Source organism: Cricetulus griseus, chromosome 6 (assembly GCF_003668045.3).
Source record: "Cricetulus griseus strain 17A/GY chromosome 6, alternate assembly CriGri-PICRH-1.0, whole genome shotgun sequence".
Classification (NCBI taxonomy): Eukaryota; Metazoa; Chordata; class Mammalia; order Rodentia; family Cricetidae; genus Cricetulus; species Cricetulus griseus.
In genome coordinates, this window is record NC_048599.1 from 71,989,130 (window position 1) to 72,008,701 (window position 19,572).

General features: G+C 45.8%; 2 protein-coding genes across 8 annotated transcripts in view; one reads left to right on the forward strand and one right to left on the reverse strand.

The window, feature by feature from the left end:
- Elp4 (elongator acetyltransferase complex subunit 4) overlaps positions 1 to 7,802 on the forward strand; it is a 205,347-nt gene extending 197,545 nt beyond the window's left edge. The window contains exon 10 of the mRNA XM_027422316.2: positions 7,641 to 7,802. Within this exon, the coding sequence (XP_027278117.1) occupies positions 7,641 to 7,694 (54 nt within the window). The 3' untranslated portion in view covers positions 7,695 to 7,802. The remainder of the gene's footprint in view (positions 1 to 7,640) is intronic.
- Positions 1,547 to 17,786, reverse strand: Pax6 (paired box 6). Of its 7 annotated transcripts, none has more exons than XM_035446735.1 (11): positions 17,777 to 17,786; positions 14,127 to 14,257; positions 13,243 to 13,284; positions 13,134 to 13,148; positions 12,043 to 12,208; positions 6,178 to 6,336; positions 5,636 to 5,718; positions 5,282 to 5,432; positions 5,056 to 5,171; positions 2,287 to 2,437; positions 1,547 to 1,632 (listed from the first exon to the last, which is right to left on the reverse strand). In XM_035446735.1, the coding sequence occupies exons 1-11, from the start codon at positions 17,784 to 17,786 to the stop codon at positions 1,547 to 1,549; spliced, it is 1,110 nt and encodes a 369-aa protein (XP_035302626.1). The 7 variants fall into 7 exon arrangements, with proteins under 7 accessions (XP_035302626.1, XP_035302625.1, XP_027278119.1 ...); XM_035446734.1 differs by having other exon boundaries at positions 13,041 to 13,148; XM_027422318.2 differs by having other exon boundaries at positions 12,933 to 13,148.
- Between the last annotated feature and the right edge of the window lie 1,786 nt (positions 17,787 to 19,572).

Sequence of the window (19,572 nt, forward strand, 5' to 3'; positions counted from 1 at the left end):
CTTGACATGCAACATTCCCCCTCCACCCTCCAACCATCCACAACGGCACAGAAAGCAAGACTCAAATGGGAACAGCTGTAGGGGTTCAATGGGAAATGATGCCTCTTGTGCAAAGGGGAGGGAGACAGGACAGGGAGAGAGGTCATCTGAAAGAGGCGACAGCTTTCAGAGTCTTGTTTAAGAACTCAACCTTTGAATATACTTCCTTGAAATTATAGTGGAGATTGGCTGCCCATTTTGAAAATGCCAGCTTCAATTCAAAACACGACTCCTAGTGAATCGCTTGTTGCATTTTTTAAATTATGTCTAAACTTTGAGCTTTTAAATTAAATAAATGGATAAACTGCAAGTGTTGCCATTTTCTATACATGTTGTAGGATGCAGATTCACACAGCTGTGTTTTTTTTTCCTGATACATTGCCAACTTCTGATGTCTGTAAAAATTACCTCCTTGAGGGCCATCAGGTTGTAAAATGGAGTGTGTATGAACCTAACCATTGATTTAGGATGCTAACCTAATGTGGAAACAAAATTTGTAACACCACACTATAAGGTTAAAAAGAAAATAGTGTAATAAAGAAAATACAAAGGCTTTGGCATGGTTTTTACAATCAACAATGGTTAATTTTGATATGTATTTGTGAACAACTGCAAAACACTTAGGTTTAAAACTCTTGCAAGCACTTTTAATTGATTAGGAATGAATTCTAGATGCACAAAATGATCGGACTGTGAACAGTAATACAGCTATATCTAAGAACAATTAACTTTTGCTGGCCAAGAAAGAAACAAATGATTGCATGAAAATGTGTATAAAACATCTATAGAGTATTCTTGTCAAATATAAATGAAATTAACTTTATTATAGAAATCATTCTGAGGATTTCTAGGGAAGACAAATACTTACATTTTGACATAAAACAAATTGGATTATATCGAAGACACGCTCTACCTTTTAGCTATCAACTTCTCCTTGAATTTATATCTTACCCTTTTTTGCACATAAACTTCATCTGTTAACAACCTTTGGAAAACCAACAGATATTTCTTACATATATCTAGTGTGTGTTGTTCCAGGTTTAATTATATGCAAAGGAATGATACAAACTTGGAACATCAGTCCATAAACTATGAACAGATGGGTAGAAGTATTCGATATATCTTGATAAAACTCTTAACTCCATGGCAAATCTTGTCAATCATGGTTTCCTTTAAACAACCACATGAGCCAACACAGATGCAAGATCCACCAGCCTGTGTTGTTCTTTTCTTCCTTATAACATACAAATGCCCATTTACAAATAATACACCAAAATTAATAAAAGTTTGGATACCAAAATGAAGATTTGTTCCAACTGATACCGTGCCTTCTGTATGCAAAGGTCCTTGTTTCTAGTCCATTCCCGGGCTCCAATACAGGACACAGTTGCAAAGTGAAGTGCTTCTAACAGCCATTTCTCTTTCTTTCCTGAACACCCAACTGCTGTGTCCACATAGTCACTGACAGAGTGAACACAATTTTCTCTCTCGATCATGCTTTCTCTCTTTACTGTAATCGGGGCCAGTACTGAGACATGTCAGGTTCACTTCCGGGAACTTGGACAGGAACTGACACTCCAGGGGAAATGAGTCCTGTAAATGAATAATAAAAAAAAAAAACAGCCACAAGGGTAGACTCTAAAGTTGGCACACAGTGTGAGCACACAGACTTTCTAAAAACCCTGACATTTCCTAATACTTCTTTTATACTTTGTATTAAAATGAAAACTTTCAATCATTAGAAAGAAAAGGAGTCCTTTTGAAATTAGAAACTATGTTCACAAATACCTCCTAAAACCCAAATCAGCCTCCCTGACATTTGGAAGTTAATCAGTACAACCATTTCTGGGAGACTTATGTGGTACCTCCTCAGCTGGCATCAAGAAGCTAGAAGATGTATAAGTCTTCCAAAAAGCACCCACATCAATCTCAGTGAACCCTGTCCACTGTCCAGCTCAGGCTACGATGTCTTCTGGAAATTTGATCTCAGGCCTTGTCTTCACACACCATTTCTGTGATCAAACTCACCACCATCAATGATCTCTCTTTTGTCTATATAGTGTCAACTCACTAACTTAACTGAATTTCCCTTTTCAGTCAGCTTTCTCCAGAACAAGAATAGTCAAATGTTCAACACACCCTTAATGCAAGGCCAGAAGTTTCTTCTCAAGTCAGCTGTAGAAGTACAGGTGATCATTTGGCCAAAGAGGCCCAGTAGACCCCTCTTCGAAGCTACAGAGAGCTCACCTGTTGAAGTGGTCCCCGAGGTGCCCATGGGCTGACTGTTCATGTGTGTTTGCATGTGCGGAGGGGTGTAGGTGTCATAACTCCGCCCATTTACCGAAGGACTGGTGGGTAGCATGCAGGAGTATGAAGAGGTCTGGCTGGGGACTGGGGGCTGCCGGGAGAAAGAAAAACCTGTGATTACTGGAAACACATTACACAACCACATCCTGGGGTTCCTTTTCCCCAGGCCCTCTGGTTATTACTAATGCCTCTTTAGAATGAACTAGAATTCCATATAATGAGTCTAACTAAGCTTGGTGACCAGAGCAAAGCCACCTATGTGACAAATTTCTGAAACACAGTAAATTCAAACCAACGTCCAGTTTTGGTAGTCTGCACTGTCTTTTACCTCTGCCAGAGATTTGAGAATGCTAAGATCACCAAATTCCATAGTTCAACTGCAGGATAGAGAGCAATAGAACTCTTTGGAGAACTTGATGTAGGGACCTTGAGAACCTTCCAGTGCCGGACTTGGAGGATTAGAGATTTTTTTTTAAGATGCAGCCATAATGAAGTCAGGTTAAAGAGGTCAGAAATGTCAGTGAATGAGTATAACTTAAACACAACATGAGGATTAATTGACTTCTTAACTGACCCAAAAGTCCCGATTGAGTCTCATCCATAAAATTATGGTGCTATCTTCTAAGCAATCAAAATGGAAATGTCGAGGAGATAAACTTCTCTCATAACTAAATAAGAAATATGCAGAGCTAGGATAACGCCCCCCCACCCCCTCGAGCTATGGGAGCCCTTAAGGGTTATTTGGGGTCGGAAAACTCATGAGGTGAATCAACAGAAGCATGGTGTCAGCAATAGCTGCTCTGTTCTGCTCTGCAAATGCTTGACATTGCCATCCTCATTCACAAAGAATGACACCTGCTAAAGAAGGTCCAGAGAAAGATGCCCATTCTTTGCAAGACGTGGAGGATTTTGATCAACAGGATGAAGCCATTGACTTAGAGGCCACCCCTCCCCATTGCAAAATGCACAGAAGAATTTTCTCTGAACTGTAAAATCACAGATCATTTTTATTTTCTCTGTAACAATGAAGCCATTTACATCTGTAACTGTATAATCTGTATAATTTTTAAAAGTCATGTTAGCTGGGTAATTTGAAATAAATCAACGTATGTCTTATATGTAGAAGCAAGTTTAATATAATCCAGCATCTATCTAGTTGTTTCATTTTGTTTTTCCATGTGCACATTATGTCACACTCACAGAAATCTAGATGTTGTTATAATATATAACACTGCCCAACATACTCAGTGGCCTCGATAAAGTCAGATGGTGACTGCTCATATATATCAAGTTTATAAAGGCAAGCAGGCCTAAAGAGCCCTGCCAGAATTTCAGTTTGCATTTGTTTCTAATTCCTACAATCACTTCCTCTAGGCAACCTGACTTCTGGAAAATTCCAAAATAGTTATAGCAATACTAATGGACTGTTGGTCCCTTCATTTATATCAATTGTACTATGGCCAATAAAAACAAGATACAATAGAAAAGAAGTGTGTGAAGAAGTTGCCAAGCTAGCTATTCCAGTATGGGTCAGAAGACTGGGAGACTTTTATTTTGCTGCTATTTGACTTTGAAACCTGGCAAAAGATGTTCAATGGAGAATAAACAATCTGTGTAACCCCAGAACTGTTTCCAGCAGGGGCTCCTGCCACCAAGCTCATATAATCAAGCATATCTATCTAATGGTTACACAAGCAGGAGACTGCCAGGCGGTGGTGGCACACACCTTTAATCCCAGCACTCAGGAGGAGGAGGCAGAGGCAGGCGGATCACTTGTGAGTTCGAGACCAGCATGGTCTACAAGAGCTAGATCCAGGACAGCCTCCAAAGCAACAGAGAAACCCTGTCTCAAAAAAACCACAAAAAAAGAAAACAAAGAAAATAAAGGAAAAAAAAGCAGGAGATGTAGGAACGCTGATGTAGAAGACCCATCAGAATTCCCACAGCAAGAATCCACCCAGCAACAAAGGTCTTGTACGTTCTAAGAGCCCTGTACAACTAGCATTAGAAAATGCCAGCTGAGTCCAAGACCTACCCCTAAGAGCACAGGCCAGGGTACTATGCTGAAAATGCCATAGGTACTACCAACCTGTCATGTCATATACAGCTGATACACATTGAATTTCAAGCAAACACTTTCAATTACATTTTTACTTTTAAATATGGAAAGAACTAGTTTCCCTATTTTGGTAAATATATTTCACTGTGTAGAAGAATCCCATTTCTCAGCCCCCCCCCCTTCTTTTCTTCCTCACTAGTTTCTCACATGGGCCAAAAATAATCCTCAAAATGCTTCTGCTGATTCTGTATTTATTAATACAAACACACTAACATAAACACCAAGCTTTTACATACTAACATCTTAATGCCTTATATTATGTCATCATTATTTCTGCTTTGTGGCACAAGCTTCATTGGTACCCAAAACAGACCTCACTACCACCCAGAATTACCCAGCTAACATGATGATAAAAGGCACATTAACTTGACTGAACAGATCAAGTGTTTGTTTTTCAAGGGCATGAATCAATCAATCAATCAATCAATCAATCAATCAACTCAAAGAGATTGGATAGACTGTCTCAGAGTTGACTGGTCAAGCCAATCACTGTCACAAGAAGCACTCCCAAGGGGGTAAACGCAGCAGACGGGGTGTGAAAGCCCTAACCCATTCCTTGCCCTGTGCAGCAGGTGGCCAGCCTCTCTTACTTGCATAGGCAGGTTGTTTGCCATGGTGAAGCTGGGCATAGGTGGCAGAGCAGAGTACGTGTTGGTGAGGGCGGTGTCTGTTCGCCCTAACATGGAGCCTGATGTGAAGGAGGAAACTGTGGAGAGAGAGAGAGAAAGAGAGAGATGGGAGGTCATTACAGGACGAGGAAGAGCCCAGGGCAAACAGATTTAAGAACTTTTCTTGGCAGTCAGCATTTCAAGTTACCAGGCGTGGTGGGCTGTGGAATTGGCTGATAGACACTGGTGCTGAAACTGCTGCTGATAGGAATATGACTAGGGGTGTTGCTCGCCTGTCTTCTCTGGTTCCTCAGTTTTTCTTCTCTTCTCCATTTGGCCCTTCGATTAGAAAACCATACCTGGAAATGCGTGGAATAGGTTAGCCCTGTGCTCCTCACCAGCTTTGCCACAAACAAAAACCCCTCCATAACCACTGTTCTCTACCCTAGGACAAGAGAGTCGTTGCAAACTGACCCTGTTACAAGTTATATAAATGACTGGTATGCAGACAAGACAAGGTATAAGGATCACAACGAATAAAACCAACATAGTCCTTATGTACCTGTATTCTTGCTTCGGGTAGATCTATTTTGGCTGCTAGTCTTTCCCGGGCAAACACATCTGGATAATGAGTCCTCTCAAACTCTGGAAGAGGAAGTTGGGTTTATATGTTATTCCAGAACTACACAAAGTATCTGAACCCTGGATCAAGCTGTCTTTTGACATCCTGCTCCCGTCTCCTCCAACCAATATTCTTTCAAATAACTCTATTGAAGTTACAAGAACTTTCTCACCAGAACTAAGTTTTCTTTGGAATGACATTCAGTGAGTGTCACCATTTGTGGCCGGAGACAGCCAGAACATCATTTTCTTTGTATGTCAGAATTTTAATCTTTCAACTTACTGGTTTGTGAAAAGAAGAAAGAAAATGCACACCCACATACACACTGGGAAAAGATGGCCAGAGGGGAGGGGGAAACAGAAGTGTGAAGGGGGAATCTCAGTCTTCTATGCAAAGGACCTGAGCTAAATTTAGCCCTGTGTGCCATTGGTGTGGCATTTGCTTCAATTTAATGCATCTCTACTTTGAAAAATTCCCATCACCTTTCTCCAGAGCCTCAATCTGCTCTTGGGTAAAAGATGTTCTATTTCTTTGCAGCTTCCGCTTCAGCTGAAGTCGCATTTGAGCTTCATCCGAGTCTTCTCCATTCGAACTGATGGAGTTGGTGTTCTCTCCCCCTCCTTCCTGTTGCTGGCAGCCATCTGCAACAAAAAGAATAGGACAATAAGAGAAATTGGGATGGCATGGGGAGCTCCTAATGGGACTTGGTACAGTTATAAACTCCAAGGGCTGGGCAGTCTGAGTCCCCGCAAAGCCTCACTAAGATAATAAAGTGTTAGCCTTCCTTAATGACACTGTTACCGGAATCATTGTCCTTTATGTTTTTCTCAAGATGAGACCTGACTCTACTCTCACAAAGTAGCATTTCTTTGAATGGCAAAGCAATCCCGAAAGTTCCAGGCAAAATGATCTTTCACTACTGACTCCTCGAATGCCTCACCCGGTTCCCTTGCCCTCCAGAAAGTGTTTACCTATGGCTGTGCTGGGAAAACAGAGTGATGTGCAAGACTTCAGCTGATCTATAAGCAGTAATTCCTATCTAATCAATTAGATGTTGATAGGTTTGTAGAAAATGCTATTAAGAAACCAAACCAAGCTTGTAATCTTTTAAAAAAAATATTTATCTAGTTTTTATTTGAATTCTGCACAGTCAATTTCATTTTAAAGGTTGTGAATTTAGAAGTGCTTGCATTGTTCTGCAGTTTTATTCAACCATTGTGTGAGTGTGTTTCGCCTTGACACCTATTACGAGCACAGCTGTAATTATATCATCACCAAGAACAGGCTATAATTGCTGAAAATGGAATTTTATATTTAGATAAAAGGACTGTCCATTCTTTGTAATGTGTTGCACCAGAGAAAAGTAAGATTTCTTTTAAATTTTTAACGTGTAATTTTAAAAAAGAAATCGTGGAGAGTTCACTAACTAGCTAAATATGCTATGCTGCAGCTGAGTCCTTGGCATATCGTTTAAGTGGTACATTTTTAATTAGGGCATTTCCACCACTTTTAATGTAATTTCTATCATTAAACAGGGAAAGTTTCATTGTTTTCCTTTGCGTTTGGTGCAGAGATATGCACTTGGGCTAGCTGACTCTGCCGTGCACCTTTGCCTGCAAGGCGGCAGCCTGTGGGAAGGGAAGGATTCGGGCCCTGGCTGGGCTTCCCAGGGCACTGAAGGCTGAGTCTTGGGTCCTGAGGCCTGTGGCCCCCCACGGGATACCAACAGGGACTATCCCCCTCCCGATCCTAGAAACTTGGCCAGTTTGGGGGGAGGGGCCGCCAGGACTCTGTGGGAATCGACTTGGCCAGGAATATCATTTATAACCAGGAGACAATAGGCAGCGCCTTCAAAGAGTTCAGGGAATTGTGACAGGATCTAGTGGGATCTTTTCAGGAACTTTGAAATGTTTTAAAACCCCAACTTTCTCCCCCATTTAAACAGGCGGATTCATCGGCACTGGCCACCATATGGGCCCTTGGAGATCTATTGAGATGACCACCAACACTTGAATAGCGAGGAGCTGCTTTTCAGCACCACACAATGCCCTGCGAGTAAGGGAAACTATTAAACTCCTGGGGCAGGAGCGTTGGCAAACTTTCGTGGGCAGAATTTTGAGGCCACAATGAGCACGGACAACAAAAGGATTCTCTTGAGGCGTGCAGCGGGCCACATTGTGTTACAAGAAGCCCAGTCAACAGACTTTTCAGCGAAGTGTGTTAACCCCTCTGCTCTGCTATCATTAATCACTGTCCGGAGAGCGGGCGCCTCGGTGCTATTTAGGGCGCTTGGCTGGGCGGAGGGGGTGGTGGTGGATGGGGGGCCAGGGCAGGGGGTGGAGGGAGGTGGGGGGGTGGATGGGGACCAGAGCTGGGGCTGAGGGAAGGCGGAAGGAAAGAGAGGAGAGACGAAGGAGGGAAGGGGAAGAATGGTGTGGGGGAAGGGCGGGGGGGGGTGGCGCTCCAAAGAGATGATGGTCAAAAAGGTGTAAGAAAGGACAGCAGGGAAAATAAGGAAAGGAAAAAGAAACTGGAGAGTCGAGTGAGATGGGAGAAAACGAAGAAAAGGAAGAGGAGTGGGGGGGGGAGCGTGTATTGGTAAACAAGCCGCAGGCGTCCAGCCCTACAGCAGATGAGTGGGGGAGGGGAGGGTCGCCTGCCAGAGGAGACCGCCACAGTACTCACGTGTAGGGGCACAAGTGGCTGTACTAATTTGCTGTCCCAGATCTCTGAAGGACTTTTCAAAGTGTTTTATTGGGAGACAAAAAAAAAAAAAAAATGAAGAGGGCCTGTCCCTTTTATTGTCGGACTCGGTAAGGAGGATGGTTTTTTTTTTTTTTTTTTTTTTTTTTTAAGCCCTTTGGGTCTACTAGAAAAGTCCATTGGTTACTGCTTTTGGAAAACACAAACACAATCCAGCCTGGTCACTCATGCCTCCACCCAAAAGGAAAGCCCGGGACCCACCCCTGTCCATTCTCTAGCATATTATATCTTGCCAATTAAACAAAGCTGGGGGGCTCCCTCAGAAGATGCCTGCAGATAGCTTTCTCTGCTCTCATCTGCTTCTTTAATGTCCTCCTAATTTTAAAGCTTAGGGATTATATTCCTTGCCCTCCAAGCTCAGGTACTACTCATACACAAACTTGCGCCAGAGATATGAACCTAGGAACCAGTATGTACTGGTTTGGGAAGTGGTATTTAAGGAGAAAATCAAGAATATAGGAATAGGAAAACTGCATTTTAATTTTTTCTTTTATCTTTTTTTTTTAAGTGGGATTAGAGTCAACAAGGAGAAATGCTGCAGGATTCACCGCCACCCACTATCACACCTTAACCAAACCAGAAAGCAACATTGAAAATGTGTTCACTACTCTAAAATAGCAACTGCTTGCAGCCAGGTGACTGAGTGGTCGGTCACTTAGCTAGAGCTGGGGGGTTTGCTTTTTTATTTTTTTTTCTTTTTTCTTTTTTCTTTAGTGGATTTACCTTCCAGCCTTAAATCTTTTGGGAAACTAAAAATAGAAGTTAGAGCGTTCTAATTCCCCACAAGATAAACCTAAGTGGCAGACAATTAAGATATCTCCTTTAAAAGGCGTCCCCTCCTAGCGGCGCAAAGAAGGGACCTTCAATGGGCGCCGTACTCCTCCCTGCCTAATCCGAGCAGAGAGTGAAAGCGCCTCCCATTATCCCGGCCCCAAGACCATCTGACGCAGGGGATAGGATTTGTTTCCTGGAAGAAGGAGAAGGGAGAGAAAGGAGAGGGGAGAAAACACAGAAATGAAAGCAGAAAAAAAAAAAAGACGCTGGGAAATAAAATCATTCCTTAGTTTCTTAGGGTCTTAATCAGTGAGGCGGAAAACAAGCAAGAAAAGATAGCAACGCGGTTGCGGAACCTTTTCAGCTCTGGAGCGCGGATCAAAACATTGAAGCATCTGTTGAAAGGGGGCTGACTAAATCCTATAGAGGGCCTGGGTATTATGGGGGCTGGGGAGAGGGGAGGAGATGAGAAAAAGTGTCTTCGTGATCCCTAAAACCACCAAATCGCTGGAGAATTGGGGCTGGATAGAGTCGTCTCCTTATTGTCAGCCCACGTCGTCAGGATTTTATTCACCGCCGCGTGGCGTAGATCAGATGGAAACCATATTTGTCTCCCTCAGAGACCTAACCTCGCCTTATGCTTCTGGAAATGGACTCTTTACAACCCAAGATCAGCCTCTCGGGCCAGGGAAAGGGGACCAGGGAGGGAGGGAGACCCTCTTAGCACCAAAAGGTCAGATGAATCCCCAGGAACTCAAGCCGCGAGGACATTCACCACCAGAGCCCGAGGTCCCCCACACCCAAGGTTCTAAGCCCCTTTCAAGCCACGCCGGAGGCGGGACAGAGAGCCCTGCGGGGGATGGGGGGGGAGAAAGCACTTAGGTGGGGGGTAAACAGGGTGGGTGGGTTGGATGCTCAGGAAGTGTATGACCCAGCATTCTCTAGCTGCTTTAAGTTAAAAGTCCCCGAACTAGCGCCACCTCTCGCCCCCAGTGGTCACCACCAGGCCTTAGCGGTTTGTAGCCCTGCTGCTCCGGGGGAAGAAAATGTGCCCTAAGCGGGCAGCGCTACCTCCAGTGGAAGCTACTGCCCTGGACTTTACTCTGGGCACCCAGAAACAGAAAGGGGATGCTCATTCCCGGATCCCCAAGCAAACGAAGGCACAAACACCAGGGAGACCCAGGGCTGGAGGCTTCTGGACTCAACCTTCCTAGGTCTGAGCTTCTGGGCCTATTGCCTACAACTGAGACACCTACGATCTAGTGGGCGGGGAAGGGGTCAGCAGGACTCGGGAGGGCTGGGGGTGGAGAGTTGGAAGGTCACCAGTTGGAGTTACAGAGCCACTGGGGTGTGTCCTGTGGATATGCATACGGAAATCCTATGATTTCAAACGTCAGGCGGTGCGGGGTTGGCTACATCTTTTCCTTGCCGGTCTTACTAGAGACAGGAGGAGAGGCATGGACCTGTGAGCACTTTGAGCATTAACTCTCAAGGCTGCAGGTTCGAGGTCACATGAGCAGGGTCACCCAGGGGAGTCGGGCCTGAGCTACAGGAAGCCCCGCACTGGCCAGCAGCGGCGGGGCTGGGAAACCAGAAAGGAGAGCTTTTCTCCCTATCATCCCAGTGTCCGTCCTATATTGTTTTCTGCTCTTAAAACTGACATGTCTAATTGGCAATTGGTGCCGAATCGTGTCCAGAGGTCTCTTGTGGAACATTTCTACAGCTGTCTCCTTCAACTAGACGCTTATTCATGTCGCCTTAATGAGAAACAAAACGTTCTCTAATGAGCAATTACAGAGCGACAGGATTGTTCCCATAACAAATTCTTGCGAGTGACAGAAGCATCCTTTGTACCAGATATTTCGCATACTGTTACCGATTTTCCCTTCTCTAACTCGGCTCTGTGGAGGCGCCCTGTACGCGGGACTAGTCTAAAATTCGCAGCAGCCCCTACGCAGTCCCTGCGTCGCCCCCGGCCTGAGCCCCCAGGCTCTGTGGTGCTCCCAGGAGTGAGACGCCACGTCCCATTATCCCGCATATTATCTCCTTGTCACAAGGACAACAAATACCGATTAATCTTCGGAGTAAACTGTTTCCTGTTCTTGACCAAGTTACTTCGGTGTGAGTGGGACGGGGAGAGATCCAACTCACTCCTCTTCCTACATCCTTCCCACAGAACCTGGGACAGGATGGTAGAGCTCCCATCTGTCCTCTCAGGCCCAGAGCCTCTCCCAGAACCCTCAACCCAGTACTCAGTTCTCCTACCCCACTTTTAACCAGTTGCCACCCACAGAGAGTAAGAACTAAAACCAATGGGGGGGGAGCAGAGTGTGTTAAAATGTTGAATTTGTTAAACTTCAGGGAAGGGACCACCACTTCCAGTGGCGATTTTCAAATTGGCCATGCATGTAGAGGGGTCGGGTCAGCTTCTCCTACCACCTCACTCAAAGTCCTATAATTTGTCAATTGCTTCAAAAGCAAATGATACAATTATATTTACGTTGCAGTCTGACTGTGCTAAGTTGTCACACGTGTACTGCAAGTGGGCTTTACAGCATTTTAATGTCAAATTTGAATAGGGCACCACAAGGCTCGACCTTACACATGCACAACCTCCTAGCCACTTCATACCGCTGTTGACATACTTAACCCTTCTAGTCAACAAGAGTCAACTAGATGGTTTTACAAACACCAATTACACAACGTGTAAGCTGGAGTACCCAAGCTTTTCAGGGCAGTGCCCTCTTATATCTCCTAGGCACTGGGAGCTCAGAGATGTAGTTACAGAAGGATGGCTGCTTGAGTTTTACCTTGTGTAGGTTGCCCTGGTACTGAAGTCCCGGGATACCAACCAGGGCGGGTGCCCCAGCTTCCGGTCTGCCCGTTCAACATCCTTAGTTTATCATACATGCCGTCTGCGCCCATCTGTTGCTTTTCGCTAGCCAGGTTGCGAAGAACTCTGTTTATTGATGACACCTGCAAATCAAACCAAATGGTGGTGTCTCCGAAAGACACAGTAACCCCTTCTTAGGGCCCCATCTCAGCTCTCACAAGTTTTAAAGAATGAGCCACCACACATGCAAAAGCTCCCAGCCACCCTGGGATGCTCAGTGGATTATTAGCTATTCTGTGGAAAGAAGGACAGCTATCACTTTGTTCCTGGAAATGGAGTTGGGAAAAGAGGCAGGAGCAGTCCTTCACCTCCGTAGATACCACTAATGGCCTAGATCACTGGGTTGCTTGGCTTTCAAAGGCTCCCCAATAAAAGAGTTCAACTTAATTTAGAGGTTTATTTCATTGTAGAGCAGAAGTGGAAGTATACATGTTGCCTGAAAGAAGCTCCAGGCAGGTGCTTGGGGGCTGGACCGGGACGGGCGGGGGTGGGGTGGGGGGTGGTGTACGATCTGGTTTTCATTTTTCATTTTCCTCCTCCATTCAAGTGCCTTTCCCCAGTTCTTTAAACTCTGGTGTTCAGTATACAGAGTGAACAACTCCCTACACTTGACTCCCATTTTCCTGATGGTCAAAAAGTCAAAGCACACCTCTTGTTATTCCCCAGGTACCATGGAGACCCATGCAAATCAGGAAAGAGAGGAGACAGCAAGACGTTGGGAGGGAAAAGAGTAGGAGGAGAGAGAGAAAGAGGTGGCAGAGTGAGGAGCTTGGGGACAAGGAAGGCAGATGTTCACAATGAACTTACACTGGGTATGTTATCGTTGGTACAGACCCCCTCGGATAATAATCTGTCTCGGATTTCCCAAGCAAAGATGGACGGGCACTCCCGTTTATACTGGGCTATTTTGCTTACAACTTCTGGAGTCGCTACTCTTGGCTTACTACCTCCGATTGCCCTGGGTCTGATGGAGCCAGTCTCGTAATACCTGCCCAGAATTTTACTCACACATCCGTTGGACACCTGCACAGGGGAAGTGGACAGAAAACCACATTATTAATAATTTCAAGACAAAAATAAAATTGTTTAAGTATGCATTAAACAATGACAAGCTTACGTTTTCATTGTCCAGCACTTGGACTTTTGCATCTGCATGGGTCTATAACACAAAAATATACCTTCAATGGTATGAGAACTTACTGTAGAGAGCTTTTTTTTTCTTAAAATTACATTTGTAGCCCTAAAACTACAAATATAATGATACTTTCAAACACTTTGAATTGTTTTAAAAAGCTTTTTAAACTATTTTCCTAAACACTGTGTGAAGATTCATTAAAACGAAGTCAGGTTAAGTGTGTGTGTGTGTGTGTGTGTGTGTGTGTGTGTGTGTGTGTGTATGTATGTGTGGAGAGTTTGCTTTGAGTAGTATTAAATTGTAAAGAACAAAAGGAAAAATAATTGCATTTTTACCTTTTTTCCCTTAAATTTGAATGTGAATGTGAATTAGAGGGTTAAATAGCAACTGCCTTCTAAAATCCATATACATTCTTCATGTGCATGAAGAATGCAAACAAATCTCTCAAAATCTGAGGTTAGTGAGGGATGGGGAGAGGGGAGTGAGATTATCCCAATTTATATAACTTGGCTCATTACAGTTTATATACTGTTACCATAATGAATGTCTTTACCAAATGAAAAGATATATATATATATATATATATATATATATATATATATATATATTTTTTAATTCACACACTTTTTCCTTACAAGGATGAATTATCTTATGTAACTGACTGATTGAGGTTGAAAGAGACAGGGACCATGGTGGAAGGAGAGGGAAGAGCCGGGAGGTAGGGGAGTTGGTAGGGATGAAGTGGGTGAGGGTAGGGGTCCATTCTTAGTAGCGTTTACAGTAAGAAATGAAGAGAGGACATTTAAAGTGGAGGGCTGTGAGGGCGGGGGAAGGGGCGGCGAGTGGGGCAGCCACGGGAGGATCACCTGCAGAATTCGGGATATGTCGCACGGCCGGGCCCCGCTGTGAGCTAGCTCTACGATCTTCTGCCTGGTGGAGTCCGGCAGTGGCCGCCCGTTGACAAAGACACCACCAAGCTGATTCACTCCGCTGTGACCTGAGGAAAGGAGGAGGAGAGGAGAGCAAGAAGAGAAGTAGAGGGAAGAGAGAAGAAGAAGAAGAGGAAGAGGAAGAAGAAGAAGAAGAAGAAGAAGAAGAAGAAGAAGAAGAAGAAGAAGAAGAAGAAGAAGAAGAAGAAGAAGAACAATGCAACCTCAGCTCCCTGCCAACCTGTGCGAACCTCAGCAATCAGGTCCTGGTTTAAAATTAAAACAACAACAACAACAACACAACAGGACCACCAGCCATGCAGGGCATTGGGTAGCCCAGCCTCAAATACAGACTGATCCTGCCCATTGACCTGTTGTCAGACTGGGGAAGATACTCAGGAACATATCCACCCAGTATCACCTTCACCTAACAGTTCCCTGAGCCCATTGCCCCCTTCATAAGCACTCCAGACCTGCTTGGAACCCATAAGAGGCAAACAACAGTTCTTAAAATCTTCTCCCTAAGCATCACCTCTAAGTGTCACCACAGAGTCCACACTGCAGTCTCGGCCCTGTTATAACAGCACAGCAAATCCCAAGCCTTGTAATGGCTGGGCGCAAAACGTCATAAAACCTTTGCATCGTGATTTAGCTCTGGCAGAGGCGCACAGCATATAGCTCTGTGTGTGTGTGTGTGTGTGTGTGTGTGTGTGTGTGTGTGTGTGTGTGTGTGTGTGTAGAGAAAATGACCCGAAAGATAAATGTGTAGCTAGCGAACCCCAATCCGTTCCTCCACACCAAACATAGGATTGGAAACCCCCATCCACATAGTGGTCTGCCTGCCCCAATTGGGGAGCAAAGCCTGGAGTCTTTGCACCGCTACTCGCTTCACTTCCACTGCTGAACTCCGCCCTCCCCCTCAGCCAAAGACGCAATATTAACTAACAGAAACCCAAAACAGAAAGAGAAAAGGACCACATCACAGTGTCACCCGTCCCTCCTTCAACTCTTATCTCACAACCTCAGCCCATTGTCTGGTCTTAGAGACTAGGGCGAGGAAGGAGCGCCTCCCTGAATTATCCTCCTCGGAAACAACAGCATACAAATAAAACCAGTCCCCTCTTGCCACTTCCTCAGACATCTCCAACCTGCAGCCCCGTTTCTAGACAGAAGCCCTCTCAGGAGAAGATGTGGTTCCCAGCTCCTCTCTTCTCTCCTCTCTTCTCTCTCTTCTCCTTGGAGCCTCCTGATAAATTGACTCCAAGAGCCTGTGCTTCTTAGCAATAAATAAGCTCCAAATATAGAAGAGGGGGGAAAATATGATGAGCCTCTCTGACATTTGTCTTTAAAATAAAACTAGCTGCACGTCAAGTTTGAGCTTAATTTCTGGAAATAGGCGGAAGTCGCTCCGGATCATGCATGGAAGGCTAATTGAAAAGATCAGTCGGGGCGCTTGTGGCAGCCTTGTCACTTTGTGACAGTGCTCCGCTCCGGGAAATTGCATCGTCACGACAAACGGGACCGTGATAAAACGACCCTTTCCGTCCCTATTTGTAGATCACTCAGACGAGAATGAACTGTACTCGTCTCCCCTTCGAGGGGAGCTGCGTTTTCTGGGTAGCCCGAGGCTTGGGGCTGGAGGGGGGTTATAGCTCACCGAGGGGGGGCGGGGCCTCAATTGGATGAGAAGTGACAGGCGTTTAGGGATCTGGGCTCCGGCCGGGCCGGGCCAGTGCAAGAGGGTACATTGCACATTGCAGGAGACAGGTCGCTTCTCCAACATAGCAAGGCCTACCCTGCGCTTCCGGTTTCTCTTTAATTTTCTTTATCGTCCACGTTGGTTTTCTAAGTCTCATTTACCATGCAATTTATGGAGGCCGGTCTCTGGGCAAACCTTCTCAAAAAGGAAAGGCCATCTCAGAGAAACTTTCCAAGCAGCAGCCAGGATAATTCCTAGTCTACAGATGCTAGAGCATACAAGGCCTCTAATCGTAGATTTTTTTTTCCTCCTCCTTTATTGCAAAAATAACGTGGCCAGTAAGTACCTCCACAGCTGCAGCCCGCATGTGCTGGTCCGAGAGACACTGGGCCAGGGTGCCTCTGCCAGCATCGAAATGGCAGCGAGGAAACATAGCTCTAAATTCCCCTTTAGAGGTTAAGCCTCAATCATTGTGTCCCTTCCCTAGGGACTGCTGGCGTTCTCGCCCAGTGGCGATGATTATGCGCCTAGAATTCGACCGCAAAGCTTCTAATAGGAAAACATATGGTGTCAATTTGGATGCTCTGCGCCTTGCGCACACTCGGGAACCAGCCACACAAAGCCTACAGGCCAACCCGCGACCCGTGCCCCTCTGGGCCTGCCAGCCAGGTCATGGTGGAGGGGCAAACGCTTGTGGCTGAGCGCCTCTGCCCACCTGAAAACCTAAGGCAAGAGAGTCAGAGCTCCATGGTATTCGCTTCGCCAAGGAAAGTGCCTCCTGGGCCAAGCCCTAGGATCTGACAGGTTCTGTAGAAACACAGCTGCAAAGCACCCATCTTTGATCTCTTTCCTGAGTTTAGCCCCCCCACCCCATCCTGTGGCATCATCAGGGCAGCCAGCTATTACAGAACGTGGACCCGAGCTGCTGGGAACTCTATTAAGCCAGTACAGCTCCATAACTGCATGTTTCTAGAAGACCTAGGCCTCTCTACACGCCCAAGCACAGTTGTATCCTTAAGCCTGTGTAGACTCCCTAACCCTAACCCGGCCTAGTTTCACTAGCTGCCAGGCTTGAATTTTTTTTTTTTTTTTTTTTTTTTGGCTTAACTCTGTCATATACCAGCAGCCATTGGCTAAGCAGAAAGGTTAGGCCCCAAAGGGCCTGGCCAAAGGTTAGAGAAAGGCACAAAGGCTGTGGAATCAAAGGTACTAAGAGACTGGATCAACGAGGACCCACGTAGCTGCACTTGCTAGTGCAAGGTTTTCCCAATTCCTGACCAGCCCCAATAAACCCTGCTTTCAACACCTTATGCGGGGCTGGGGGGGTCTCCCCATCACTGGCCCTGGGTGCTCCACTCCCCTTCCCTTTTAGGCCTATAGCTAGGGGGGGAAGGGGAGGGGAGGAGCTGGCCTAAGATTGACTAGGGGAGGGAAGGCCCCCCAACACACACACCCCTCAGGGTCGTAGGAGATGTTCAGTCTTGGCCAAGCCCAAAGGGGCCTCCTTCTCTTCTCAGGAGAAGCCTTTGCCCCGCCCTACTCAGCCCAGCCCCCCTCTCTGGGGTCAGAGCCCGGGCAGGGGCGGGGAGGGGGTATGAGTTACAGGATTTGGGGGGATGGGGTTTCTCCACCGCAGCTTCAAAAACTCGGGCCAGTAGTTTTGAAGAGCCCCAGCTTCTTCCCTTCTAGAGCACAGCAGAGCAAATGCCTCCCTACCCTCCCTCGCTGGCTACTTGGCACTCAACGCGTGCAGCCCAAATAAATTCCCCAGGCCTCCTCCCTCTCGCCCAGTGGCCTGGAGTCCCCAGGGCCCAAGACTCTGTGTACCCCCCTAACCGGTCGGCACGCCTCCAGCCCAAGAGTCCAGGGAAAGACCCGAGACACTCACTGTTCTGCATGCTGGCGCTGGTTGGCGGCCTCCGGGTCCCACGGGGCTCGAATGCGGGGCTCTGTTAGTAAGAAAATTGGAGTTAATCCCCGGCTTTGCACAGGTAGGCCTGCACTCCTACTGAGGAAGACCTGGTGGTGCCTGCACTGGAGATTCCTCCTTTTCTTAGAAATTGAGCTACTCAACCGCTTGGGGCGATCTGAGGGTCAGCTAGCCCTGTTCTCCTATGCATGCAAAATGTACTTTGGGAGCTACGGATAAAATAATCTAACATTCACAATCAGTTTCCTCAAATATTTTTGTTCTTAGCCTTTTAATCAGAACAAACGATGATCCCAGTTTTTTTTTTGGGGGGGGGGTCTACCAGAACTATGGTTTTTTAAAAAACTCTTTCAGAATGTGAAGCCCCAAACAGCATCATAGAACTTGCCTGAAAACTGAGATGTATGTCCACTCTTAGAATAGAAGATCTCACACATCTGCTCACCTCTAGTTAAAGTCTTCTGCCTGAGATAAAACAGAGGGAAAGAAAGGTATATGTCAGCTTGGCCCCAACACATAGGTTGACTGGTAGTCTGAGGCCCACTCTCAACCCACAGTGAATCCAGGGTTGGCTCCTTCTGCTTGGAAACACTAAGGCGTCACACTTGCAGTGGCCTCTCCTACAGACACCAACATCCTTCGGAAACGGTGCTTTGGCTAGGCTTGGTTGGGTGAATTGGGGAGACTAGAGTTGTGGTCTCGCTTTGCAAAACTAATAAGCACCAGGGAAAGAGGAGGGCTTAAATCCGAAAAGCCAAGAGTGGAGTAGAAACCGAACTGGGTAAGGAAAGCAACTAACCCCTGAAGTGTGGAGGTGAAAGGAATCTTAAGGTCTTGGTGGTGCCTGAGCGCCCGCTTGGGTTAGAGAAGTCTCGGGAGTGAGCCTCAGACCAGACTCCCTCCATTCCTAAGGAATTTCAGCACCTCAGTTGTCCCAAGATCCCTAGAACTTAAGTTCTTTGGTTAGTTACTCTTTTATCCTTCACTCCCCCCACCCTACCCCCAAAGTCTTCTGGTCAGACCCCCACAACCAATCTCTCAGCTCTTTCAGGACTTAGCAAGTGGTGAGCCCAACTTTTTACCCTAAACCTCATTTATTGTAATTAACTTTGCTTTTAGTGTTTAGCTCTTTCTCTCCTTTCCTGTACTGTGACACTTGCTGTCTACCTCGCCTCACTGCTTTAAAAACTACAAACAGGAGGGGGTGAACACGGTCTACAAAGTCTACAGACACCGAACAATGGCTTCTATTCCGCAGCTTTCCCCAAACCCAAAGAGCAAAGCTGAGACTCTCAAACCAGCAACACCAGGTCCAAGCAAAGGAACCACAACTCTCCAACTCACAAAGGGAAAAGATGGACTCTTCTCATTGAAGTCCTGACCCACTATAGTACCCTCCAATGCTTCCAACCTGCTCACCCTCCCTACCTTCCCGCAAAAAAAGAGGGTTCTTGGAAGAGAGGTGGAAAAATAGTAATTTCTTGTTATAAATATCTGGAGGTAATTGTGTTGCTGGTGTGAGTTGTTAGGGGCTGTAAAAAGATACAAGGGCACCGTGGGGAGCTCAATTGGGAAGGGAGAGTTACAATAAAGAGCCCATTCAAGAGGTTTGCCCAGGAAAAAGGGAGGGTTAAAATAATGAAATAGTCACAGCATCATTTTTGTTTTATTTTAAGAAATCATTCTTTTTCCTGTGTTGGACTGTGATGATGGTTAATTTTGCCACTCTACAAATAATTCCAAGAAATACATTT

Excerpts from the sequence above, each read along its gene's own strand:
- Pax6 (XM_035446732.1), bottom strand. Across the intron at positions 13,285-14,039 it reads TCCTCTCTTCATTTCTTACT|ACCCATGCAGATGCAAAAGT; the intron begins GTAAACGCTACT and ends TTTGTGTTATAG. Across the intron at positions 12,209-12,932 it reads CCAACGATAACATACCCAGT|GTGTCATCAATAAACAGAGT; the intron begins GTAAGTTCATTG and ends TTTGATTTGCAG.